The sequence below is a fragment of the Manacus candei genome, unplaced genomic scaffold (genome assembly GCF_025592945.1).
Source record: "Manacus candei isolate 608988 ecotype Guabito, Panama unplaced genomic scaffold, ASM2559294v1 h1tg000020l, whole genome shotgun sequence".
Classification (NCBI taxonomy): domain Eukaryota; kingdom Metazoa; phylum Chordata; class Aves; order Passeriformes; family Pipridae; genus Manacus; species Manacus candei.
The window spans coordinates 110,058-133,906 of NW_026138068.1; the positions used below are offsets into that span (position 1 = coordinate 110,058).

General features: G+C 54.3%; 1 gene segment (V, D, J or C); it reads left to right on the plus strand.

Moving 5' to 3' along the window:
• LOC127470199 (Ig lambda chain V-1 region-like) overlaps positions 1 to 18,475 on the plus strand; it is a 35,370-nt gene extending 16,895 nt beyond the window's left edge. The window contains 2 exon segments of the V gene segment in view: positions 16,127 to 16,214; positions 18,354 to 18,475. Coding sequence covers positions 16,127 to 16,214; positions 18,354 to 18,475 — 210 coding nt within the window.
• Positions 18,476 to 23,849: the final 5,374 nt, after the last annotated feature.

Sequence of the window (23,849 nt, forward strand, 5' to 3'; positions counted from 1 at the left end):
GCTGGGGATTCATATTGTCCCAGAGGCATCATTGGGACCTGTGATGGCTTCTGTCCCTGTTGTGGTTTTAGCCCCCAAAAGCCAATTTTCAAACCCCTCAAAATTTGCTCCAAGGTTGAGAGAAGTTTCACACCGGCAGACACACTCAGCATGGGGAATTCTATCAAAATTTATTGCTAACAGAATAAAAAAACTATAAAGCAATATATATATAACAATCTTCAATAACTCTCCTATGATAAAAAAAATGTATTTACACAGACCATCCCTCCCTCCCCTGATAAAGTCCAGGAGGAAGAAGGTGTCTTTTCACTTTCAGCGCAGCACAGTCTCTTCTCTCATCTTTAAGGCAGCAGTTCCGATTCACCGTAGCTGGGAAATCTCTCTCTCTCTCTCCATCAAAGTGTAGGGGGTCTCTCTCTCGCCCCCACTCAGCCCCACGGTTCTAATCGAGGGGCTCACCCTTGGGCTTCGAGGGAAACAAGCTCATTATCACCATGGTCATCATCCACAGGGTACAGGGAGTTGAAGCTCAAAGTCTTTATCTCCTGCTCCATGGAGGTTTCCTTCCACGGGAGTTTCAGGGGGAATCCTAAGCAGGATTCCACCCCTCCTTTCCCGGGTCAAGAGGGTTCTGGGGGTTTTGGACTCAGTTCTTACCCCAGAAATATTTCCAGCAGGTTTCTCATCTCTCTGCTCGTTCAGCTCTCTCTTCGCAAGACGTCCTTGTGTCTCTCGGTCTGGCTCCATGTCATATTTGCTGCTCACCAGGCAGCTCCTCTTGCTCTCTGCAATTCTCTGATCTTTGCTTCACAGTCTTTTGGCCAGAACCCAGTCTCAGCTCCAGCTGCAGCTCACTATTCCGTGCTGCCTCTGCTGCTGTTTTTCCCACCACCACTGCGAGTGTGGAAGAAAATACCACAGTCCAGGGGCCTCCCCAATTTTTGGTGTTTCTCTTGACCACCAGGCTCATCGAGGGGTCAGGGCCAGCTGCTGTGCCACACTTGGACCCTTGGCCAGGACCAGTGGGGAAGAGCCCCCGGTCTGCCTCTCTATCTCATGGCATCTCTCCAATTCCAGCTATGCCAACAAGCTTATTTTCCGGCTTGTGTAATATGTCATTTACACAGAGGTGCATCAAGTTGTGATTGGCTCAGCGCCAAAAAACACCACCCCTGGAACTAGCTATTTTCCAGCTCTGGGGGGGGGCTCTTTTAAACCCCCCTCTGTCTCCAGTGTCCATCTCTCCCTCACCCTTTGACCTTTGGTCCTGCAGGCACTTAGCCTGAGCTGGGAATGAGGGGTCTGTGGGGGTGAATTTTGGCTTGGAACTGGGACATGTCTCTGCTATGTGTCCAGGGACAAGCCCTGCTGCACCTGTGGTGGTGGGGCTGTGTGTGGTGCTGGGAGGAAGGTGACGAGAGAGGCGTGGGCAGGATCCGGCCGTGAGCGCAGGGTCAGATTTTCATGGAGGGGCCATGTCCTTGAGGGGCAGAGGCTTAAAAGGGAGTCAAGGTCCACAGCACAGCCCCATCATTGCAGGGACGTGGAGCTGGTCGGATCACATCATGGCCTGGGTCTCTCTCTTCCTCGTCGTGCTCGCCCACACCTCAGGTGCCATGGCCAGACTCACTGTGCCTGGATGGGGCCTTTGGGCACAGGGGTCCCATCCCTCTGCCCAGCAACTGCGCCCCTGGGGCTTTGACTGACCCGTCTTCCCCTCTCTTTCCTCTCCATTTTCAGGTTCCCTGGTCCAGGCAGCGCTGACTCAGCCATCCTCATTGTCTCACAGGGTGGGAGACACCGTCAATATCCCGTGTTCTGGGAGCAGTGGCAGCTATGACTGGTTCCAGCAGAAGGTCCCGGGAAGTGCCCTTGTCACTGTGATCTATGAAAATGACAACAGACCCTTAGACATTCCTTTGCGATTCTCCGGATCCAAGTCCGGCTCCACGGGCACATTAACCATCACTGGGGTCCAACCCGAGGACGAGGCTTTCTATTACTGTGGTAGCCACGACAGCAGCAGTAATGCTGGTATATTTGGGGCCGGGACCATGTTGACCATCGCAGGTGAGTCGCCAATTTCTTCTTGGTCTTTCCTTCCTCGGTGTGAAATTGTGACATTTTGTTGATTTTTGGTGATTTCGGTTTTTTTCTCGGACTTGAGGCTGGGCTGTGGGTCTGTCACCCATTTGGGGACAGGCACAAAGTGCAGTGTTTTGGGCTGGGTCTTATCCCTACTGACTCTGAGGACTCCGGCTCACGCCACAAGGGATTCCGGGGGTATATTCTGACATGAAAGATCTTAAAATTTGCCCAGGAAATATGTCTGGGGTCTCAGGAAGAGGAAAACTTCAGTTTAGGTCTCGAAAAGAGGCGATTTTTGTCTTTGTTAAAGAAATTTGTCAGCCTAAAATCTAAGTCCTCAACTCTTAGTCCTGAGGACTAAGTCTGTGAGAGAAAGGGACTCCTCAGTGGGGTCCTGTGGCTGAGGGTGCAGGGGCTATGAAATGACAGCCGTGAACAGCTCGTCCCTGAGTTCTTAAATAAAAAACTTCAGGGGTATCCCAAAGAGCCCATTGTCCAGGTAAGTCATGTCAAAAATGGGGATTAATGCATTGAAAATGCTGCCGGGAATGTCATTTGTCTGTAATTTTAAAAAGAATCTGATAAAAAAATCCCAATTTGAACCAAATTACTGGGGAATAAGATCAAAAAAAAACCTTCTTTGACCATTCTTAAGCAGAAATTTTTTAATGGTGGAGTCATCCTGGTTTTTGAGCAGTGATAGAAATAGAGAGAGATAGAAATAAAATGAGAGAGAGATAGAGACTCTGTGCCTTGGAGGAGGCAGCAGAAAAACCTCGGAAAGACCAAATGTCTTTTCTCCATCTTTTTTTGTGTGATTTTTCCTTGTGCTTTTTCTGAGACAAGTCTGAAATTGTCTGAAAGCAGAACTGGGCAGAAAACAGAGTTATTTGCCTATGAAATTTTTTTTAAACAAATGGCCTTGCAGAAGGAAAGAAATAGGCTTGTGGCAAATAACTAGAGATTTAGCTATGCATATTATAAATAAAAATATGTAATATATATTGCATATAGGAAAGGCATAGTTGCATAAATGTTTGTTATATGCGTTTTACAGAATTCTACATTTCATATAATGATATGTACCACATATGTAAGTATATTGTATGCTTTATAGATGTGGTCTTTAATATACGTATATTATGTGTACTAGCTGTATATATCTGAAATATACGCTATGTATATGCACATATAGGTAGTGATAGAGTATATAAAACACATATACAAGAATATATGGGATGTATACATGCATTACACACATACTTTATAGGTGTGATCTTTAATATGAATATTCTGTGTATTAGCTGTATATATCTGTAATATATACTATGTATATGCCCACATATGTACAGGTAGTGTATATAAAACATATATAGAAGTCCATATGGGATGTATGTATATGTGTACATGCATTACACACACATATATGCACATATTTTACATATAAAGATTATATATATAAATTATAAATAAATAAATATCTGGATGGATTTCCCAAATCTAAGGACATTGAAATTATAAGTGGTAAGGTCTTGGCTGTGGGGGAAGCAGGGTTTGTGGGTAGTGCCAGCTGCATAGGCAGGGGCTGTAGTGGGGCACAGGGCCCTCTCTGACCCCACACCTCTCTCTTCCCTCGCAGGCCTGCCCAAAACCCCTCCCACCCCCCACCGCATCCCACTATCCCCCGAGGAGTTCCGGAAGAGGAACACAGCCACCCTGGTGTGTGTGATATACGACTCCAACCCCAACCGTGTGGGAGTGGAATGGGTGGCTGATGGCATCATCATGACAAATAACGTGCACACCAGACAGTCCGTGTGGCAGAGAGAAAGGCAGTACATAACCAGCAGCTACCTGACACTGACTCCCAAAGAGTGGCAAAGTCACAGCACATACTCCTGCAAGGTCAAGCACGAGGCTGGCAATGTGGAGAAGACAGTGAACAGATCCTAGTGCCCCTAAGCCCACCTGGACCTCCTTGCACCCACCGGCCCTTTGCTGGCTCCCTCCCTCCTCCCCACTTCTGGGGACAGCGGCTCCCCACAGCCACACACCTCGCTCCCCATGTACCCCTGTCCCCTGCTCCTGTCCCCCCACTATGAGTGTCAGACAAATAAAAACCGACACTGAACTAGTGCTGGCTCAGCATCCCTGTCTCTGTGTCCTTCCAACGCGCCCGCTCCCCACACACGGGCTGGTGTCAGCCCAGTGCCACCAGTATGGAGGGTGGGATGGGAACACACACAGGTGTACACACACACACAGTTATACTGGGGGGCTCTTTGCAGCTTCTGCTCAACCCTGGGGACCCCAATGAACCCCCCTGGCATGGCCAAGACCAAGGGATGAGCAGCCTGGGGCACAGCCTGCTCTAAACCTCCATGCCATCATCAAGCACATGTCGCTGGCTGTGCCATCCTTGTCCCTTGACCACTGTCCTCTGGGTGCCTTGCAGGAACATGTGGCCCGAGGTGGGGGCATGGGGACATGTCCCTTTGCTGCCATCCCTGGCTCTGCCCCCATTTCCTCACTCACCCCTGCACTTCCCAGAAGGGGGGTGCCAGTGTAGCCACCAGTCAAGCACATGCACCGATCTGTCCCTTGCACCCTGTGCCACAGCAGCATGGGCTCCTGCATGCCATGTGCCCTGTCTCCAGCCCAGCCCTGCAGAAGTTTCCCTGTGGCCCTGCAGCACATGGAGGGGCTGATGGCCATGCTTTTGCTGAGAGTGCCAGTGCTCTGCTGCTGTCACCCCATCAGAGCAGGCAGGAGCCACCCCAGGGACAGGGGGTGGGAGTGCCCAGTCACACTGTGTACAGTTCTCACCAGCCTCTTGGGAAAGGGGCAATGGGCCAACCACATCCTCCTCCCCAAGCTGTGCCAGTGGGATGCCTCACCCCAACAGGTTTTGGGTTGGCACATGTCCCTGCAGGTGCCATCTGAGGACACAGAGTCATAGAACAGTAAAATAGTTTGAGTTGGAAGGGACCTTAAAAAATCATCCGGTCCCACTCCCTGGAATGAGCAGGGACATCTTCAAACAGATCAGGTTGCTCAGGGCCCCTTCCAACCTGACCTTGAATGTTTCCCGGGATGGGACATCCACAGCTTCCCTGCACAATCTCTGCCAGCACCTTACCACTCTCACAGTAAGTTATCTGGCCTAAATCAACCCTTCTTTAATTAAGAAACATTACCCCGTGTCCTGTTGCATGGGAACCTGATAAAAAGTCTCTTCCCATCTTTCATATAAGCCCCCTTCAAGTACTGAAAGGCTGCTAAAAACTCTTCCTGCAGCCTTCTCTCTCCAGGCTGAACAACTCCAACTCTCTCAGCCTTTCCTCAGAGCACAAGTGCTCCAGCACTCTTGAGGTCTTTGTGGCCTCCTCTGGACAGGCCCAAACAGGTCCCTGTCCTTTTGATGTTGGGGCCTCCAGAGCTGGATGCAGTACTCCAGGTGGGGTCTCACCAAAGCGATGTACAGGGACACAATCCCCCTCCTCGACCTGCTGCCCACACTGCTTTTGGTGCAGCCCAGGGCACGGTTGGCTTTCTGAGCTGCAGGTGCACATGGCCAGGTCATGCCAGCTTTTTATTCACCAAGAGCCCCAAATCCTTTTCAGGCTGCTGTCAATTCTCTCATCCCCCAACTTGTATTGATACTGGAGCATAGGAAGGATGTCTGGAGCCTGGCCATGGAGACTGAGGAGCAGAAAGGAGCAGAGGTCAGCCCCACTTGGGGCAGACCCCAAGCCCATCCCAGAGACTTAGACACTCTCAACCCCCATGTCTCCTCCCTGCATCCTGCTGGCAATCACCTGCCCTGGGCAGGCCAGGAGCCAGCCAACACCATCCCTGTGGGATGGGCACTCCCCACGCTGGGCTCTCTTGGGGCAGCAACACCAAACCTGCCAGGAAAGCAAATTGAAGAGGAACTTGGAGGGGAATTGAGTTTCTTTCATCCATCTCTTGTTCCCATGGACATACCAGCATAGGCAGTGATGGCCTAAACAAAACAGTGGTCCTGCTGCTGGCAAAAGGAGCCTCATGTCTCCCAGTGCTGCCGGGGATCTCCCAGCACTGCCAGCCCTGGGTTCCAGCATTTCCTAAGACTTGATTCAATTCATAGAATCATGGAATCATTCAGACTGGAAAAGACCTCTAAGATCATCAAGTCCAACCATTAACCCAGTACCACCATGTTCATTGCTAAACCAAGTCCCCAAGTGCCACACCCACGCATTTGCACAGTCCTTCTTCCCTCCTGCTTTTTGGCAGGGAGCTGGCAGGAGGACCTGACCCCTCCTGAGGTGCCAACAGAAACTTTGCACCCCAAAACAACTTTATTGGCATTGTGTGGGATCACATGAGCTCTTCCAACCCTCACACCAAACCGCTGCCCCCAGCCTTGAGGGCAAAGCTCTGCTCTGCTCCCCAAACACTCCCTCTCCATGGGACGACCTCTGGCCAGCTTTGTCACACAAAAAACAAATCTGGTTTGCTTTTTTTATTGCACATGACTGGGTGACTTCCCCAGGCCATGCAAGCCCCAGTGCCTTGTGCCAGGAGGAAGTGCTGTCTCTGTGGGGACGTGGCAGGAGCAGAGTGAGTGCACCTGGAGCTGATGAAACACCTTATCTGGAGAGACCTGGGCGACGTCGCACAGCCGGAGGGGACAGGTCCCCGCCTGTTCCCCCCTGCAGCTGCAGCCCCACAAACAGCCACGTTCCTGGAGGCAGCAGGGCTGAAACTCAAAAGCAAGAGCAGGGGCCCAGAATAGCCCAGCCCAGGCTGGGGGGAGCGGGGCAGAGCCAAACCCACTGGGGCGGCCGTGGGGGGGATGGCACAGTCCTCTCGCTTTGGTCCTGCAGTTGTGCCAAGCTCCATGGCCTCTGCCCTGCCTGAGCTGGGGGTGCAGCCCCCAGGAACCTGCAGGGGCAGCTGGTGGTTCCTGCACCCCATCCTGACATTCCCCCCGCTCACGTAGCCGCCTGCCCTGAAAGACTCGGGGAAAGGCTGTTCAGAGCCCAGGCTGTGCCACGCCAGCACTGCCCCCCCATTTCCCCCCAAAGCCAGCCTCACCATGCAGCTGTGTGACTGTGGGGCATCCCCTGGCTAAATTTATCCCTCACCCACTACAGTCCCCAATCAGAAATTTGAAAGGGTGCCCCAAAAAGGGAAGTGAAACTGTCTCCAGTGGGTGCTGACGTGTGAAGACAAGCAAGCACCACGCCCTGACTTGGCTCAGCCTAAGATGGTGGCAGCTCTTGCCTCTGCCTTGCCAGGCTGTCACCTTGCAAGGCCATCACCTTATGGGGCCGTCAGTCCCTGAGTTGGGGGGAGAGGTCCTGGGCTGGCCTGATGCTGCCCAAAATGGGTGGTGGTGGTGGTGAACCAGCTGGATGGTGGACTCACTGGGGGCCACTGCCAAGGCTAGTGGGACTCTGTGCCGTGGTAGGGTGTGTGTCCACAGCCTGGATGTCCCCTGAAGGGTCTCTGGCAGGACCCCCAGTGGGGTCTTGCCTAACAGGGTGGTCCCTGCCCCAGTGTGGGATGTCCCAGCTGCTGCACATGCTCACACATATATGCACACACACCCCCTCCAGAGATCCCAGTGCATCCAGGCCCACCAGGCTGGGCACCACTGACCCCTCACCGTGGGGTTTGGGGCCAGGGGAGACAATGACACTGCTCCCATCATACCCTTCTCACCCTGGCCACCACCACAGGGGGACCAGCCTGAGGCTTCCTGCTGCTACCCTGCTGCCAGGTCACCCTGAATCCTCTCTCATTAACTGAATTAAACTAATTAGTCCCTGCCTGCTGCCAGGCAGCCCTTTCACTGGGCTCATCCCTCAGTCCAACCTACTGAAAGGTACAGGGGCAGCCTGCAGACTCACAAAATGTGGGGCAAGTTTCCCCAAGTCTGAGAAACAAAAGACAGGTAATAAATGAATAAAAGACAGGTTATACATCAATAAAATACAAGATATAAATGATAAAATACAAGTTATGAAAAAATACTATCAAAGACCCCTGGGCAACCCCAGGTCAAACACCCAGCTGGAGACAGCCAGAGAGCCCAAAGCAAAGTTTTATCACCCTGCAATTGATAGGGAATTAAATGAAATAAATAAATGTTGGAGGCTGGTGTAGTAAAAACAGGACCTGAGCATTCAAGCCCATTTGTGAAAACAAGAGCAACCATTTGCATAGCTGTGTCAAAACAGCAACTGACACCACATGCAGCTGGCAGGAAGATACCTTGCTGGGGGTTATATAAATGTGTATGAAACCCTGTAACAGCCTGGGGAGAGCCCAGTAAACAGCCCCAAAGATAAATGCCCAGGCTTCTAAACAGGATGTAAACAAGATGAACTAACTCAAAAATAAACACCTTTCTTCTACTTCAAAATATTTATCATCTCAGGGTTATTGTGGTAATAAAACACAACTTCCAGCAGAGCCTCAGCCTGGTCTGGGCACCCAGCAAACCCTTGTTTTCTCTCATATTTGGAGTAAAGAGCTGCTGACCCCCAGATAGGTGCACTAATGGAGAAAGATTTGAGTGCAGGGCTGGTGCTGCCTGTCTGGAGAAAGGTGGTCCTTGAATTGCAGCCCTTATTAGAACTCCCAGGGTGGATTTTTTAGCTTAATGTTAAGAAATTTCTAGGTTGGGTGATGGTGGTGGTATGGTGACAGCAAGGCTGTGGCAGTGGTGGCTGAGGGGTGTGACAGGGGCAGCCGCTGTGGTCCTCACCAGGCCCTTAGGAGGGAGCATGAGGGTTTGACTCACCCAGTTAGGGAGGATTTTCAGCCAAATTTGCCTTCTCCCCCCTCCACATCCGGGGTGGGCAGTACCTGCTTTTGCAGGCAGGGTGGGGGGATCGGAGGGGAATGTGGGGTGCACCCTGAGGCTGGACCTTGCACCCTACAGACGTGGTGCTTGTTGACTCGATTTAACAGTGGAGCTGGCACTGTTAGTTGAAGGCTGGACTCGATGATCTTCGAGGGCTTTTCTCACCATAACAATTCTATGATTCTACCCTGGCCAGTGACACCCTCTCTGGCAGCTCCTCACCCTGCACACACACCACCAGAGCCACAGCCCTTTCCCCTTCCTCTGCAGCCACTGCAGGGAAGAAGAACACTGCGTTTAAGCATTTCTGCCATGCTTTGGGCACTTCTGGCTGGGCACCCTGGGCTGGCTGTGGGTGGGCAGGGGGTGCTGATGTGCATGGTGGCCCCCCAGCTGAACTGGCAGCTGTTCTGACCACAGCCCCACAGCACGGGAACAGGCTGTGCTAAAATTACAGCCCGCCAAAACCAAGAGCCCGCTTCAGCCAAACACCATCTGGGAGCCAGGAATAGCCCTGGCCTCTCCACGCTCCACTGCCTCGGCACAAACTTTCCAGCACGTGGCACCCCGAGCACCGCTGCCTGGGCCGTGCCGCTGGCAGGGCGGGAGCGGGAAAAAGCCATTTTCCAGCCCCATTTCAGCAATGGCTGTGTTTCCATGTTCTTTTCCCAGACGGCCAGGGAAGCCCAGCGTTCCCAGCAGAGGCACAAAACTCCCCAGATTTGGGGTCCCAGCAGGGCTGCCCAGTGTGTGCTGAGACTTTGGTGTCAAACCACCCACATGGTCTCTGCTGCCAGACCCTGCCTGGTGCCACTGCAGTCCTCTGCTGGGGACACCACGGCTGGCCAGGAGAGGTCCCCCAGGGAATGTGGACCCTGTGCTGGGATGTCTGTTCCCAGGGCTCCTGCCCAGCATTTTGGGCCCCCAATGCCTGTGGAGAGCCACAGCCTGGGCCCTCCATGGTCCCCCTTGGCTGGCAACTGGTCCCACCATCTGGGTGCCCCTCACACCCTGGCCTGGTACTGGAGGGCACTGGGGGTCTGCAGCCATGTGGGGCTCACTGTGACCAACTGGGCCCCTTCTTTCACCAGCTGGGGCTGGGACCACCCCGGGCTGGACCCAGGAAGGTTCATGGGGCAGCTGCCCTGTGTCCTGTGGGTGCAAGGGGCTGGGACGGGGCCGTGCAGTGGGGAATAGTGGGACATGGACAGACAGGAGGGCAAGGACTGCATGGAGGACTCAGGGGAACCTGGGGGGACAGGGCTAAAGGGGGACATGATGGGACATGGGGGAAACAGAGGGCACAGTGGAGGGGATGGGAAGGCACAGGGAGTGTGGGAACACTGAGAACAGAGGCATGAGGACAGAGGCACAGTGGCACAGGGGACATGGGGGCCAGGGGCATGGAGACACAAGGAATAGTGATACAAGGACACAAGGGCCAGTAGCAGGGGAATGTGGAGCACAGGGGCATGAGACATGGGTGACAGAGACATGGAGACAGTGACACGAGGACATGAGGACAGGGGAGACAGGGGCACAAGGACATGAGGGAACAGAGGCACAAGGACACAAGGGGACAGTGACACAAGAACATGGGGACCCAAGGAAAAGGGGTAAAAGGATGCAGGTGACAGTGGCAGGGGACAGGGGCACAAGGACACGGGCAGAAGGACACAAGGACACAGGACACAGGGACACAGGACACAGGACATGGGCACAGGGACACAGGACACAGGACACAGGGACACAGGGGCACAGGGACACAGGGACACAGGACACGGGCACAGGGACACAGGACACAGGACACAGGACACAGGACACGGGCACAGGGACACAGGACACAGGACATGGACACAGGACATGGACACAGGACACGGGACACAGGACACAGGACACAGGACATGGACACAGGACACGGGACACAGGACACAGGGACACAGGACACAGGACATGGACACAGGACACGGGACACAGGACACAGGACACAGGACACAGGACATGGACACAGGACACAGGACACACGGACACACGGACACAGGACACAGGACACGGACACACGGACACACGGACACACGGACACACGGACACACGGACACACCGGTGACAGTGGCGGGGACGCGGCCGGGAGCCGAGCGCCCCCTGGCGGCTGCGGCGGCGCTCCGGGCTCCTCCTCGTGCGCGTTCTCGCGGCGCCCCCGCGTGTCCTGCATGTCCCGTGTGTCCCGCGTGTTCCTTGTGTCCCGTGTGTCCTGCATGTCCCGTGTGTCCCGCGTGTTCCTTGTGTCCCGTGTGTCCGCTGTGTCCCGTGTGTCCGCTGTGTCCCGTGTGTCCGCTGTGTCCCACGTGTCCCGTGAATCCTGCATGTCCCGTGTGTCCCGTGTGTCCCGTGTGTCCCACGTGTCCCATGTGTTCCGTGTGTTCCTTATGTCCTGCGTGTCTCATGCATCCTGCATGTCCCGTGTGTCCTGCGTGTCCCGTGGCACGGCTGTCGTGGAGCTCCAGCCCTGAGCTCTGATGGATCACAGAGCCCCAGTACCCCGGCGTGGGGATCAGGGGGGCTGTGATTGGGCCCCTTCACCCACGGAGAGCCTCTTCCAGCACAGGCTTCACCTCTGAAGCCTCACAGGGAGATTCTCAGGACCCCTGCACCCACGGGTGCTGCAGCCACCCCTGGGGCTGGAGCCCTGCACTGGCAGTGGTTCCCTCTAGAAGGGATAAAAAACTGCAGCCCCCCCCCCCCCCGCTCTGCTCCCAGATAACAGTCTGTGCTCTTCACCCATAATTCAAGAGGAGATGGGAACATGCCTGGAGCTCCAGCACATTAATTATGAACCACCCCACTCACCCAGCTCTGCCCCAGCAGTGCCAGCCACTGCAGCTATTCCTGCCAGCACAAAATGAGCTCCGTGCAAAGATCCCTGTACCCTGCACAAGGGCACTGCAGGTGCTGTGTTCCCAGTGACAACCCCATCCCTCCAGCAGCCAGCCCCAACCCTGGGGATAGTGACAGGGTGGTGTCTGCAGCACAGGGACTGCACGGACCCTGAGCCAGGGCCAGGGCCAGGGCCAGGATTTGGCCCTGGGGATTTATTGCCCAGGAGGGAAGGGGGTCTCATGCCCAGCCTGCAACACCATGTAGGGGATGGTATCCCTGAGTGCCACCCGGGCACAGTCCCCCAGCTCCCTCCCCACTGACCCCACAACCCTGTGCCAAGCACCTGCCCCAGCAACACCAAACAGAGCCAAAGATGCAGCGACTGGCGAGGACCTTGGCTTTATTCCAGCCCCTAAAGTGTTGCCCTCCCAGCAGCTCCCCCCACCTGGCTACAGGGTGGCTCCAGGCTTGCAGAGATCCACCTCTGCAGAGATCCAGATTCACAAAATCTTCACCCAGCCAAGGTCTCAACAGGCTTTTTGTTGGTTTTTTTTCTCATTTTCCATGAACCAGATACATCACCTCCTCATTGCCACTGCAGCAGGGTGATGATGTTCATGTGGAGACTGGTGACAGGCTGGACCAGACCCTACGGGGCTGGTGAGAAGAGGCTGAGCAGGGCCAGGAGGAGCAGGGATGAGAGGAGCTCGTGGTGGCCCCCATGCAGGGAGCCACCACTGGCCGTGGCCCCCCGGGAGGCAAAGACCTTCCGGCTGTGGAGGGGCTGTGGCGGGCGGAAGTTGTTGATCATTTTTAGGAGCCTGGATCCGTCGGGTGGGAAGTGGAGGGTGCTGACAAACGCCTGCAGCTGCACAAGGGGAGAGGCAGGGTGGGCAGCTGCTTCACCAGGCACCCCAAACCCCTGCCCACTGTCAGCCTGCCCCTCATACTGCCCCACTGCTGATGGCACAGGACCCATGGCATGTCCCTGTGGAACAGGAGCCAGGCCTAAAAGAGTTAACTGAGATATCTTGGCCTGCTAAGAAACCCCAATACCTGTTTTGCTGACAGAACATTTTAGGAGCACTGGTTAATATAATGTTCTGTTCTGCTCTCTGGACTAAGGCCCTTATTACAGAAAGAGTAGGAGTAGTACACACACAGTAATAAATTAGGTAAACTAGATGTTTGAATAAGATATATTAGGCCCAGAGCCAGGATTTTGCAACCTTGGAGAATTCAGGTCACCTAATTGAAGAGGTCAAATTGAGGACCATCACCAGAGGGATGAAGGCTTGAGAAGACCCCCACAGTAGAAGACTGAGCATGCCTGGAAAGACTCCACCCAGAGACCAGCCTACTTATTAATATGTATGTTAAATTATGTAACCATGTTTCTAAAGTGTATAAAATGGCCTGCTTTTGCACTTTCAAGCCGAACAAGTTTGTCCAGTGTGAGCTGGCTTGCTCCCAACGCTGAATAAACAAATACCTTGCTGCTTAAAGATACAAAATCTGTGAGCAGTTCTTCGTACTGGATTTTTCGGATTCACCTGCACCTGTGGGCGTCCTCCCATCACCTGTGGGCGTCCTCCCATCACCCCCCACTGCTCTCCTAAAGCCAGACTTGTAGGTCCTTACAAGGATCAGGTCTAATTGTGTTTTGGTGCCAGCACCAATTTGTAGGAAATAAGACTTCTGGAGGCCCTGTCAGCTTAAATGTCTGAGCCTGACATGTTCCAGGCTAAGTGCAGCTCTGCCTGAGACACTTTGATCAGTGCCTGCAGACCCTGCAGTGTTTCCCACTTCACTGTAGTCCTGGGCAATACAGTGTATGAGAACACATAAACATAAGGGGTGTTAATAGCAGGAGGTATAAGCTAACTAGGAAGATTACAAAGGATGTCTTCTTTCCAGGAACATCACCCCTTCATTTGTGCTGATGGATATCCAGGCTTCCACAGCTGTAACTTATGTATACCAACTAATTGAGGATGATGTGAAAGTAGAAAGAATTGAGTTCAAGAAGTACTGAATCACGTTCAAAGCCCCTTGGTGACTTCTCGCTGCCTTTCAGCCCTTCCCTTCCCCGTTCAGTCTCAGGAGCAGCAGGCCACGGTGTGGTGCTGCACTGAGCTGGGCTGTAAAGCAGCTGTGACACTTTACTGCTGGTGAGCTGTTGGTCTTGGTTCCCAAGCAGAACTTGAGGCAGAAGACACAGCTGATGAAGAGAAAGAAGCCTGTGAGGAAAATCCTGTGTCTAAGGAGGAGCTGCTGTGTTCCTGGCCTACAGGAGTCAGAGAGGGTGTTGGTAGCTGGGCATTGAACTTCTGTAGAACAAACATAGAATAATAAATCCCTGTCTTCATGTGTCTAAGTCCTGTTCCTTATGCTTGTAAAAGGTGAGGGGAAGCAGGAGTTGGGTGTGAGGGGACTCCAAGGGCTGAAAGGAAGCTGCTGTTTGCTTGCTGACGTGCACATGTAAAACATTTCAGGATCTGTCAGACATGCCCAAAGACTCCAGCCATGCCAGCAGATCCATCCTGCCTCCTTCACTGGAGCAGCATGGAAAGGCAGAGGCAAGTCTGGGAAGCTCTGTGTAGGTGTGTGGAGCTGGGCAGGCTGGGCACTTGCCCTCGTGCTCCAGAGGCTCAGGAGGCAGAAACTTTTGTTTCCTGTGGTGCTGCTGGGAAGCAGGAGCGTCAGTGGTGCCAGAGCAGTGCCTGCAGAGGGGTGTGCTGGGGGCAGTGTGTGCTCTGTGGGCAATGGGCTGGGCCAGCTGAGGGAGCAGAAACCTGCAGACAAGCCCCTGAGTGGGAAGGGGAGCAGCTGGAGGAGCTGTGCTGCTGCAGAGGTGCTTGGGGGGTGGGTGAGGCCAGGGTCACAGGCAGGGAGGAGGTGGCTGCAGAGGGTGCATCGACAAGGTGGGGTAGAAAAGTGTTCCTGCTGTCCCTTGACATGGATCTTTGCAAAGACTGAGGGGCCTTTGCCCAGATACCAGGATTGAGCTGGTTGTAGTCTTGTGGCTCCTGAGAGAAGCCTGGTGTGGAGCAGGATGTGTTTTTCCCAGCTGAGTAGCCCAGGAAGCAGGTGGCCTGGAGTGATCTTTGTGCTGGTGGTGGGCAAGAGACAGGCACAGCAGTGGGACAGGAGCTGTCAGGGAACACTGAGGGTCACATTTCCATGGAAGTGGCTGTACTGGCTGCATAGGCACTTAAGAGGATGTGGGGGTCCACAGCACAGCCCCATCAGTGTGAGGATGTGGAGCTGGTGGAATCTCCTGGGTCTTTTTCCTTGTGGTGGTCACCCACATCTCAGGTGCCATGGCCAGACTTGCTGTGCCCCGATGGGGCCTTTGGGCACAGGGACCCCATTCGTCTGCTCTGGGCAGTCTGTGTTCCTGAGGCACTGACTGATCCTTGTCTTCTCTCCCTCTTCACAGTCCCTGGTCCAGGCAGCATCAGCTGTTTGCAATTTCAGCCAACCTGGAGACACTGTCAAGGTCACCTGCTCTGGGATTAGCTGGCCTAGTGCTGGCTGGTACCAGCAGAAGGTCCCTGGCAGTGCCCCTGTCACTGTGATCTATCTCAATGACAAGAGACCCTCGAACATCCCTTCGCAATTCTCCGGATCCCAGTCCGGCTCCACGGGCACATTAACCATCACTGGGGTCCAAGCTGAGGACGAGGCTGTCTATTTCTGTGGTAGCAGGGACGACAGCAGTGATGCTGGCATAGTGACACAGAGAGGCATGGAAATGAGGTACAGAGAAGTTAAAACAGAGGTTTTCTTTCCTTCTCAAGACCAAGCAGCGTTGTGGATGTGTGACTGGGCAGGTTTTTGTCTCCTCTGCATGACCATGGCTGTGAATATCCTCCCCTTTTGTTTCCAAAGCTCTAGTGGTGACTTTGTGTCTGTGGACCATCGTCCTGGTCCCTACAAAATTCACAGTGTGGCTTTGTCTCCTACTTCATTGCGTCTTGCTACTGAGGACCATGTCTCCTGCTGCTGCCTCTGTGCTTGGATATATCGGGCTGAACTCTGCTCCCCAAATATGCCTCTGACAATATCTGTGTCTGTTCTCCTCTGTTCCATTCCCTGTAACATTTTCTTGGTAGGTCTTTGCTCCTGTGGCACTGGCTGAGCCCCCTTTTCTCTCCTTTCTCCTCTCCCTCTCTGGGTTCCCTGGTCCAGACAGCATCACTGAGTCAGCCGTCCTCAGTGCCAGCCAATGTGGGAGAGACCATCAAGATCACCTGCTCTGGTAACAGCTATGACTATGGCTGGTTCCAGCAGAAGGTCCCTGGCAGTGCCCCTGTCACTGTGATCTACTACAATGACAAGAGACCCTCGGACATCCCTTCGCGATTCTCCGGATCCACATCCGGCAACACGAACACATTAACCATCACTGGGGTCCAAGCTGAGGACAAGGCTGTCTATTTCTGTGGTGGCAGAGACAGCAGCAGTACTGCTGGTATATTGGCAAAGAAAGATTGTCAAACGAGGTACAGAGGAATTAAAAATGGAGTTTTTCTGCCCTTCTCATGGCCAAGCAGAGCTGTGGATGTGAGATCTGGCGCAGATTTTTGTCTCCTTTGCATGACCACAGCTATGTGTGTCTCCCCTTTTGTGTCCTAGAGCACTGGTGGTGACTTTGTGTCTGTGGACCGTTGTCCTGGTCCTTACAAAACTCATGGTGTGTTTCTTTTTTCCCCACCCCACTGCCTCTTTTACTGATGACCATATTGTCCTGCTGCTGCCTTTGTGGTGGGATACACTGGACTGAGCTCTGCTCCTCAAATGTGCCAGTGGCCTTGTCCTTGTCTGCCCTCTTCCCACTATTGCATTCACTATAACCTTCTCTGGGCAGATCTGTACTCCTGTGGCACTGGCTGAGCCTCTCTTTTCTCTCCTCTCCTTTTCCAGGTTCCCTGATCCAAGCAGCACCACTGAGTCAGCCGTCCTCATTGTCAGCCAAGGTGGGAGAAACCATCAAGATCACCTGCTCTGGGAGCAGCTATGGCTATTATGGCTGGTACCAGCAGAAGGTCCCTGGCAGTGCCCCTGTCACTGTGATCTACTGGGATGACGAGAGACCCTCGAACATCCCTTTGCGATTCTCCGGATCCACATCCGGCTCCACGAACACATTAACCATCACTGGGGTCCAAGCCGAGGACGAGGCGGTCTATTTCTGTGGTGGCACAGACAGCAGCAGTGGCTACTATGGTGTGTGGTGACGAGTAGCAGGAAGTGAGTCAGAACCCAAAATCAGAGGAAAGATTTTAGCCCCTCTCCCTTCTGTCTGGCTCTGGGGCTGAGGCAGGTTTCTGTCACCTTTGCACAGCCGTGGTGAGAAATATCCTCTCCTTGGTGTCCCAGCAAACAGGAGTGACTTTCTGGCTGGGGACACCATTGTCCTGGCTCCTACAAAACTCATGGTGTAGCTGTGTCCCCCACCCCACTGTGTCTTGCTACTGACAACCAGTTCCTCTTGCTGCTGCTAGAGCTGTCTCTGTGCTGAGATGTGTTGGGCCAGGCTCTGCTCCCCAAATGTGCCTGGCACCATGTCCATATGTGTTCTCTTCTGACTGTGGCATTCCCTGTAACCTTGTCCAGACAGTTCTGTGCTCCTGGGAAACTGTGTGACCTCCCCTTTCCTCCCCTTTCTCCTCTCCCTTTCCACATTCCCTGGTCCAGGCAGCATCACTGACTCAGTCATCCTTGTTGTCAGTCAATGTGGGAGACACTGTGAGGATCACCTGATCAGGGAGCAGCAACAGCAACTACTATGGCTGGTTCCAGCAGAAGGTCCCTGGCAGTGCCCCTGTCACTGTGATCTGGAATAACAGCAACAGACCGTCGGACATCCCTTCACGATTCTCCGGATCCACATCCGGCAACACGGGCACATTAACCATCACTGGGGTCCAAGCCGAGGACGAGGCTGTCTATTTCTGTGGTAGCAGGGACGACAGCAGCAGTGGCAGCACCTATGGTGTGTTGACAGTGAGTAGCAGGAAGTGAGGCAGAACTCAAAATCAGAGGAAAGGTTTCTTCTTCTCCCTCCTGTCTGGCTGTGGGGCTGAGGCACAGCCATGGCAGGGAATATCCTCTCCTTGGTGTCCCAGAGAACAGGGGTGACTTTCTGGCTGGGGTCACCATTGTCCTGGTCCCTACAAAACTCATGGTGTTGCTTTGTCCCCCACTTGTCTGTTCTCTGTCTATGGCATTCCCTGTAACCTTGTCCAGGAAGTTCTGTGCTCCTGGGACACTGGGTGACCCACCCTTGCTCCTGTCTTTTCTCTCCCTTTCCAATTCCCTGGTCCAACATCACTCAGTCAGCTGTCCTAAGTGTCAGCCAACCTGGGAGACACTGTGAAGATCACCTGCTCTGGTGCTAGCCATGGCTACTATGCCTGGTTCCAGCAGAAGGTCCCTGGCAGTGCCCCTGTCACTGTGATCTATGATAACAGCGAGAGACCCTCAGGCATCCCTTCGCGATTCTCCGGATCCATATCAGGCTCCACGGCCACATTAACCATCACTGGGGTCCAAGCCGAGGACGAGGCTGTCTATTTCTGTGGTGGCTGGGACAGCAGCATTCCTGCTGGTATAGAGACAAAGAAAGATTTTGGAGGTTAGGTACAGAAGAATTAAAAATAGAGTTTTTCTGTCTTTTCCATGGCCAAACAGAATTGTGTATGTGGGACTGGTGCAGGTTTTTGTCTCTTCTTCATGAGCATTGATATGAATGTTCCTCCTTTTGTGTCCTAGAGCACTGGTAGTGACTTTGTATCTGTGTCCTGGTCCCTACTAAAATCATGGCATGTCTTTGTCCCTCCCCCCTTTGTCTCTTGCTAGTGACAATCATGTCCTCTTCCTGCTGCCAGAGCTGCCTCTGTGCTAGGATGCATTGGGCTGGCCTCTGCTCCCCAAATTTCTTTGATGTTGCCCCAGGCTGGACAAGAGGGGGAGGATGCTATGGGCAGTTGATAGATATGAACTTCGGCCAAGGTCTACTCATGTTTGCTGTGAGGCCACTGGAGAACCCCAGCTTGCTTTGAATTTGAGGACCTGGGGGCTTGTGTTTCCTTCCTGTTGAGTAGCCTTGAAGCTCCTGGTCTTGGTGTGGCTCCAGTGCCCTTTCACAGTCCCAGTTCTCTGCTTGGAGGTTCCCTTGTGGCAATGAAGAGAGGCCCAGTGTAAGCACCTGGTTTGAAGCAGGACCTGGTTTGCCCAGCTCCTCTGTCACTGCTGCTGATCAGTGCACAGGTAGCGTGGGCACCCGGGGACCAGGAAGCACCAAGCAGACTTGGGTGCTGCAGGGCAGGTGGATGTGTCCCTGTGCCCAGGTGGGGCTGTCTCCTGCCCTGAACAGGAGTTCCTGGTGCAGTCAGACCATGGTCCTACTGGGCAGGAACATAGACTGAGTGGTCCTTGGCTGAGCTCAGAGCTCAGCAGCTGTGTTGGGGAAGGAGCAGGCAGCCCAGAGTGATTGTGCTGCCTTTTGGTGGGCCAGAGGAGCCTGCAGTGGGCAGGGGAAGCACTGAGGCAAGAGCTCCAGGGAACACTGATGGCCACATATCCAGGGAGGGGCTGTGCCTGGGCAGGTGGGGGCTTAAATGTGAGTCAGGGTCCACAACACAGCCCCATCACTGCAGGGACATGGAGCTGGTGGGATCACACCATGGCCTGGGTCCCTCTCCTCCTCGTGGTGCTCGCCCACACCTCAGGTGCCATGGGTGGACTCTCCATGCCTGGATGGGGCCTTTGGGCACAGGGGTCCCGTCTCTCTACCCAGGGAGGGCTGTGCTCCTGGGGCACTGACTGACCCCTGTCTTTTCTTCTCTCTCCTCTCCCTTTTCAGGTTCCCTGGTCCAGGCAGCGCTGACTCAGTCACCTCCGATGTCAGCCAAAGTGGGAGACACTGTCAAGATCACCTGCTCTGGGAGTAGCAGATATACTTATGCTGGCTGGTACCAGTACCAGTACCTTACCCTGGCAGTGCCCCCATCACTGTGATCTATCAAAGCACCAACAGACCCTCAAACATCCCTTCGCGATTCTCCGGTTCTGTGTCTGGCACCACGGGCACATTAACCATCACTGGGGTCCAAGCCGAGGACGAGGCTGTCTATTTCTGTGGTGGCTGGGACTACAGCAGTTATGTTTGTATTGTGACACAAAGAGATGTGGAAATGAGGTACAAAAGAGTTAAAAATGGAGTTTTTCTTTCCTTCTCATGGCCAAACAGAGTTGTGGATGTGGGAGTGGTGCAGGTTTTTGTCTCCTCTGCATGACCATGGCTGTGAATGTCCCCACTTTTGTGTCCTAGAGCACTGTAGATGACTTTGTGTCTGTGGACCATTGTCCTGGTCCCTACTAATCTCATAGGGTTCCTTTGTCCCCCAGCCCTCTCTCTCTTGCTCCTCGTGACCATGTCCTCTTTTTGCTACCAGCGTTGCCTCTCTGTTGGGATGTGTTGGGTTTGGCTCTGCTCCCCAAATTTCCCTCTACTTGTGGTTCCATCCATTCCCCTCTGACTGTAGCATTCCCCCTCCAACTGCCCAGGAGAGGACCGTATTCTTGGGGCACTGGCTGATCCCCACTCTTCTCCCATCTCTCTTCTTCCTCTCCAGGTTCCCTGGAGCAGCATCACTGAGTCAGCCGTCCTCGTTGTCAGCCACCATGGGAGAAACCATCAAGATCACCTGCTCTGAGGGTAGCAGTGCCTATGGCTAATTCCAGCAAAAGGTCTCTGGCACTGCCCCTGTCACTATGATCTGTGCTGGCACAAAGAGACCCTCAGTGGTGCTGGAGGACATGGAAGTGACAGGGCTCCTGGCAGTAAAGAGCTGTGGTGTGACTAATTGCTGCTGCCCTCCAAATGTCTTGTCCTGTGGTTGGTGCTGTTGCCCAGAGAAGCTGGGAGAATCCCTGTCATTATCTCTGGGCATCCTGCTCTGGTCCATGGGCTCTGTGCCACTCATCTCTGGTGAGAGCAACTGTGCTGAAGGGCCCTGTGTCTGTGTGAGAGGCTCTCCCCTGTGAGCATGGGCTGCCTTGGACAGGGTGCCGTGCAGAAGCCCTGAAGGCCGTGGCCAGGACTGGAGGAATCTCTGGACCTGGTGGGAACTGTGGCAGAGCTGAGAGACAGCAAGGGCAGAGTCCTGTGCCAGGCTCTGCTCTCAGTTCCTCCAGTGCTGTCCCTGAGGCCCTTCTTGTCCCCACACGGTGTCAGTGTGGTTCCACTGCACGGTCTGAGGTTCACAGGGCTGCCAAGAGGCAAAGGGGCTGTGGACAACCAGGTGCCAGTGTGTAACACTGTGGTGCAGACCCCTGGCTGGGGGCTTAAAAGCAAGTCAGAGTCTTCTCTCTCCTCTTGCTCTCTGGATTCTCTGGTCCAGGCAAGACTCTCAGCCATCCTCAGTGGCAGCCAATGTGGGAGACACTGTGAAGATCACCTGCTCTGGGAGTAGCATCAACTTGTATGGCTGGTACCAGCAGAAGGTCCCTGGTAGTGCTCCTGTAACTATATAACATCCCCTGTCTATGATAGCACCAAGAGCCCACAGACATCCCTTTGGAATTCTCTGGATCCCAGTCCAGCTCCATGGGCACATTAACCATCCCTGGGGCTAAAGCTGAGGATAAGGCTATTACTGTGGTGGCAGGGACAGCAGTGGTGATGTCTGCGCTGTGCTGCCACCTCATGCTGCTGGCAGCCACCTCCTCTTGCTCTGCCAGGTCTCTGCATGGAGCCCCAGGGCTCAGGCCTTAGGCTTGGCATGGGGCAGTGGTCCCTCTGTTCCACCAGGACCTCTGGGTTCAAGAGCCCCGACCCTCTGCCCAGACAAGGCTGTGCTCCTGGGACACTGGCTAACCCTCATCTTCTGCCCTCTCTCCATTCCCTCTCCAGGTTCCCTGGTCCAGGCAGCACTAAGTCAACTGTCCTCATTGTCAGCCAGCCTAGGAGAGACCATCAAGATCACCTGCTCAGGGGTTAGCAGCAGCTATCCTTATGCTGGCTGGTACCAGCAGAAGGTCCCTGGCAGTGCCCCTGTCACTGTGATCTACTGGAATGACGAGAGACCCTCGAACATCCCTTCGCGATTCTCCGGATCCCAGTCCGGCTCCACGGCCACATTAACCATCACTGGGGTCCAAGCCGAGGACGAGGCTGTCTATTTCTGTGGTAGCTACGATGGCAGCAGTGCTGGTCAGCACGGTGGAGGCACTGACTGGCATTCAACCTCCTCTTACTGCTGCCATTTCTCCTTGCAGGACCCTCACACCTTGGGTTCTTTGTGGGTGGCTCTGGGCTCGTCCATCTCACTATGGGACATTTGGGCACAAGGCCCCAGTCCCGATGCCCTGGGGAGGGCTGTGCTCCTGGGACAATGGCTGAGGCCCCTCATCTTCCCTCACTCTCTGTGTTCCCTGCTCCAGGAAGCATTGCTAAGTCTGCCATCCTTGGTGCCAGCACACCTGGGATCTCCTGTTGCAGGGGTAGCAACAGCTTGTATGGCTGGTACCAGCAGAAGGTTCCTGGCAGTGCCCCTGTCACTGTGATCTATGACACTGACACCAGACCCTCAGACAACACGGACACGTTAACCATCACTGGGGTCCAAGCCAAGGACGAGGCTCTCGGTCACTGCAATGCCCAGGAGGGCAGTGCTGGTTGGCATCCAAGTGCCCCGTAGTGTGGCCATGCTTGGATGCTCTGGGATGACTGTTGCTGTTTGCTTTGTGTGAGTGGCATCAATCCTTCTGCTGGTGCTGGAGGATATGGAAGTGTCACAGCTCCTGGACAATGCACAACTGTGACTGGGTACTTCTCCCCACAAATACCATGGCCAGGAATCTCTGGACCTGGTGGGAGCTGTGGCAGAGGTGACAGACAGCAAGGGCAAAGTCCCGTGCCAGACTGTGGTCTCAGTTCCTCCAGTGCTGTCCCTGAGGCCCTTCTTGTCCCCACACGGTGTCAGTGTGGTTCCACTGCACGGTCTGAGGTTCACAGGGCTGCCAGGAGGCAAAGGGGCTGTGGACAACCAGGTGCCAGTGTGTAACACTGTGGTGCAGAGCAGCCCCCACTGGCTCCTTTGGAGGCTGCCCTGGGCTGTGTGGTGGGCAGACAGCAGAGGGGCTGATCCAGGCTGGACAAGAGTGAGAGGATGCTGTGGGCAGTTAATTGATATGAACTCCAACCATGGTTGCTGTGAGGCCACTGGAGACCCCCAGCTTACTTTGAATTTGAGGACCTGGGGGCTTGTGTTTCCTTCCTGTTGAGTAGCCTTGAAGCTCCTGGTCTTGGTGTGGCTCCAGTGCCCTTTCACAGTCCCAGTTCTCTGCTTGGAGGTTCCCTTGTGGCAATGAAGAGAGGCCCAGTGTAAGCACCTGGTTTGAAGCAGTTTGAAGCAGGACCTGGTTTGCCCAGCTCCTCTGTCACTGCTGCTGATCAGTGCACAGGTAGTGTGGGCACCCGGGGACCAGGAAGCACCAAGCAGACTTGGGTGCTGCAGGGCAGGTGGATGTGTCCTCAGAGGAGCCTGCAGTGGGCAGGGGGAGCACTGGGGCAAGAGCTCCAGGGAACACTGATGGCCACATATCCAGGGTGGGGCTGTGCCTGGACAGGTGGGGGCTTAAAAGGGAGTCAGGGTCCACAACACAGCCCCATCACTGCAGGGACGTGGAGCTGGTGGGATCACACCATGGCCTGGGTCCCTCTCCTCCTCGTGGTGCTCGCCCACACCTCAGGTGCCATGGCCAGACTTGCTGTGCTTGGATGGGGCCTTTGGGCACAGGGGTCCTGTCCCTCTGCCCAGGGATGACTGTGCTCCTGGGGCTTTGACTGACCCCTGTCTTTTCTTCTCTCTCCTCTCCCTTTTCAGGTTCCCTGGTCCAGGCAGCGCTGACTCAGTCACCTCCGATGTCGGTCAAAGTGGGAGACACCGTCAAGATCACCTGCTCTGGGAGTAGCAGCAGCTGGGGTTATGCTGCCTGACATCACCTG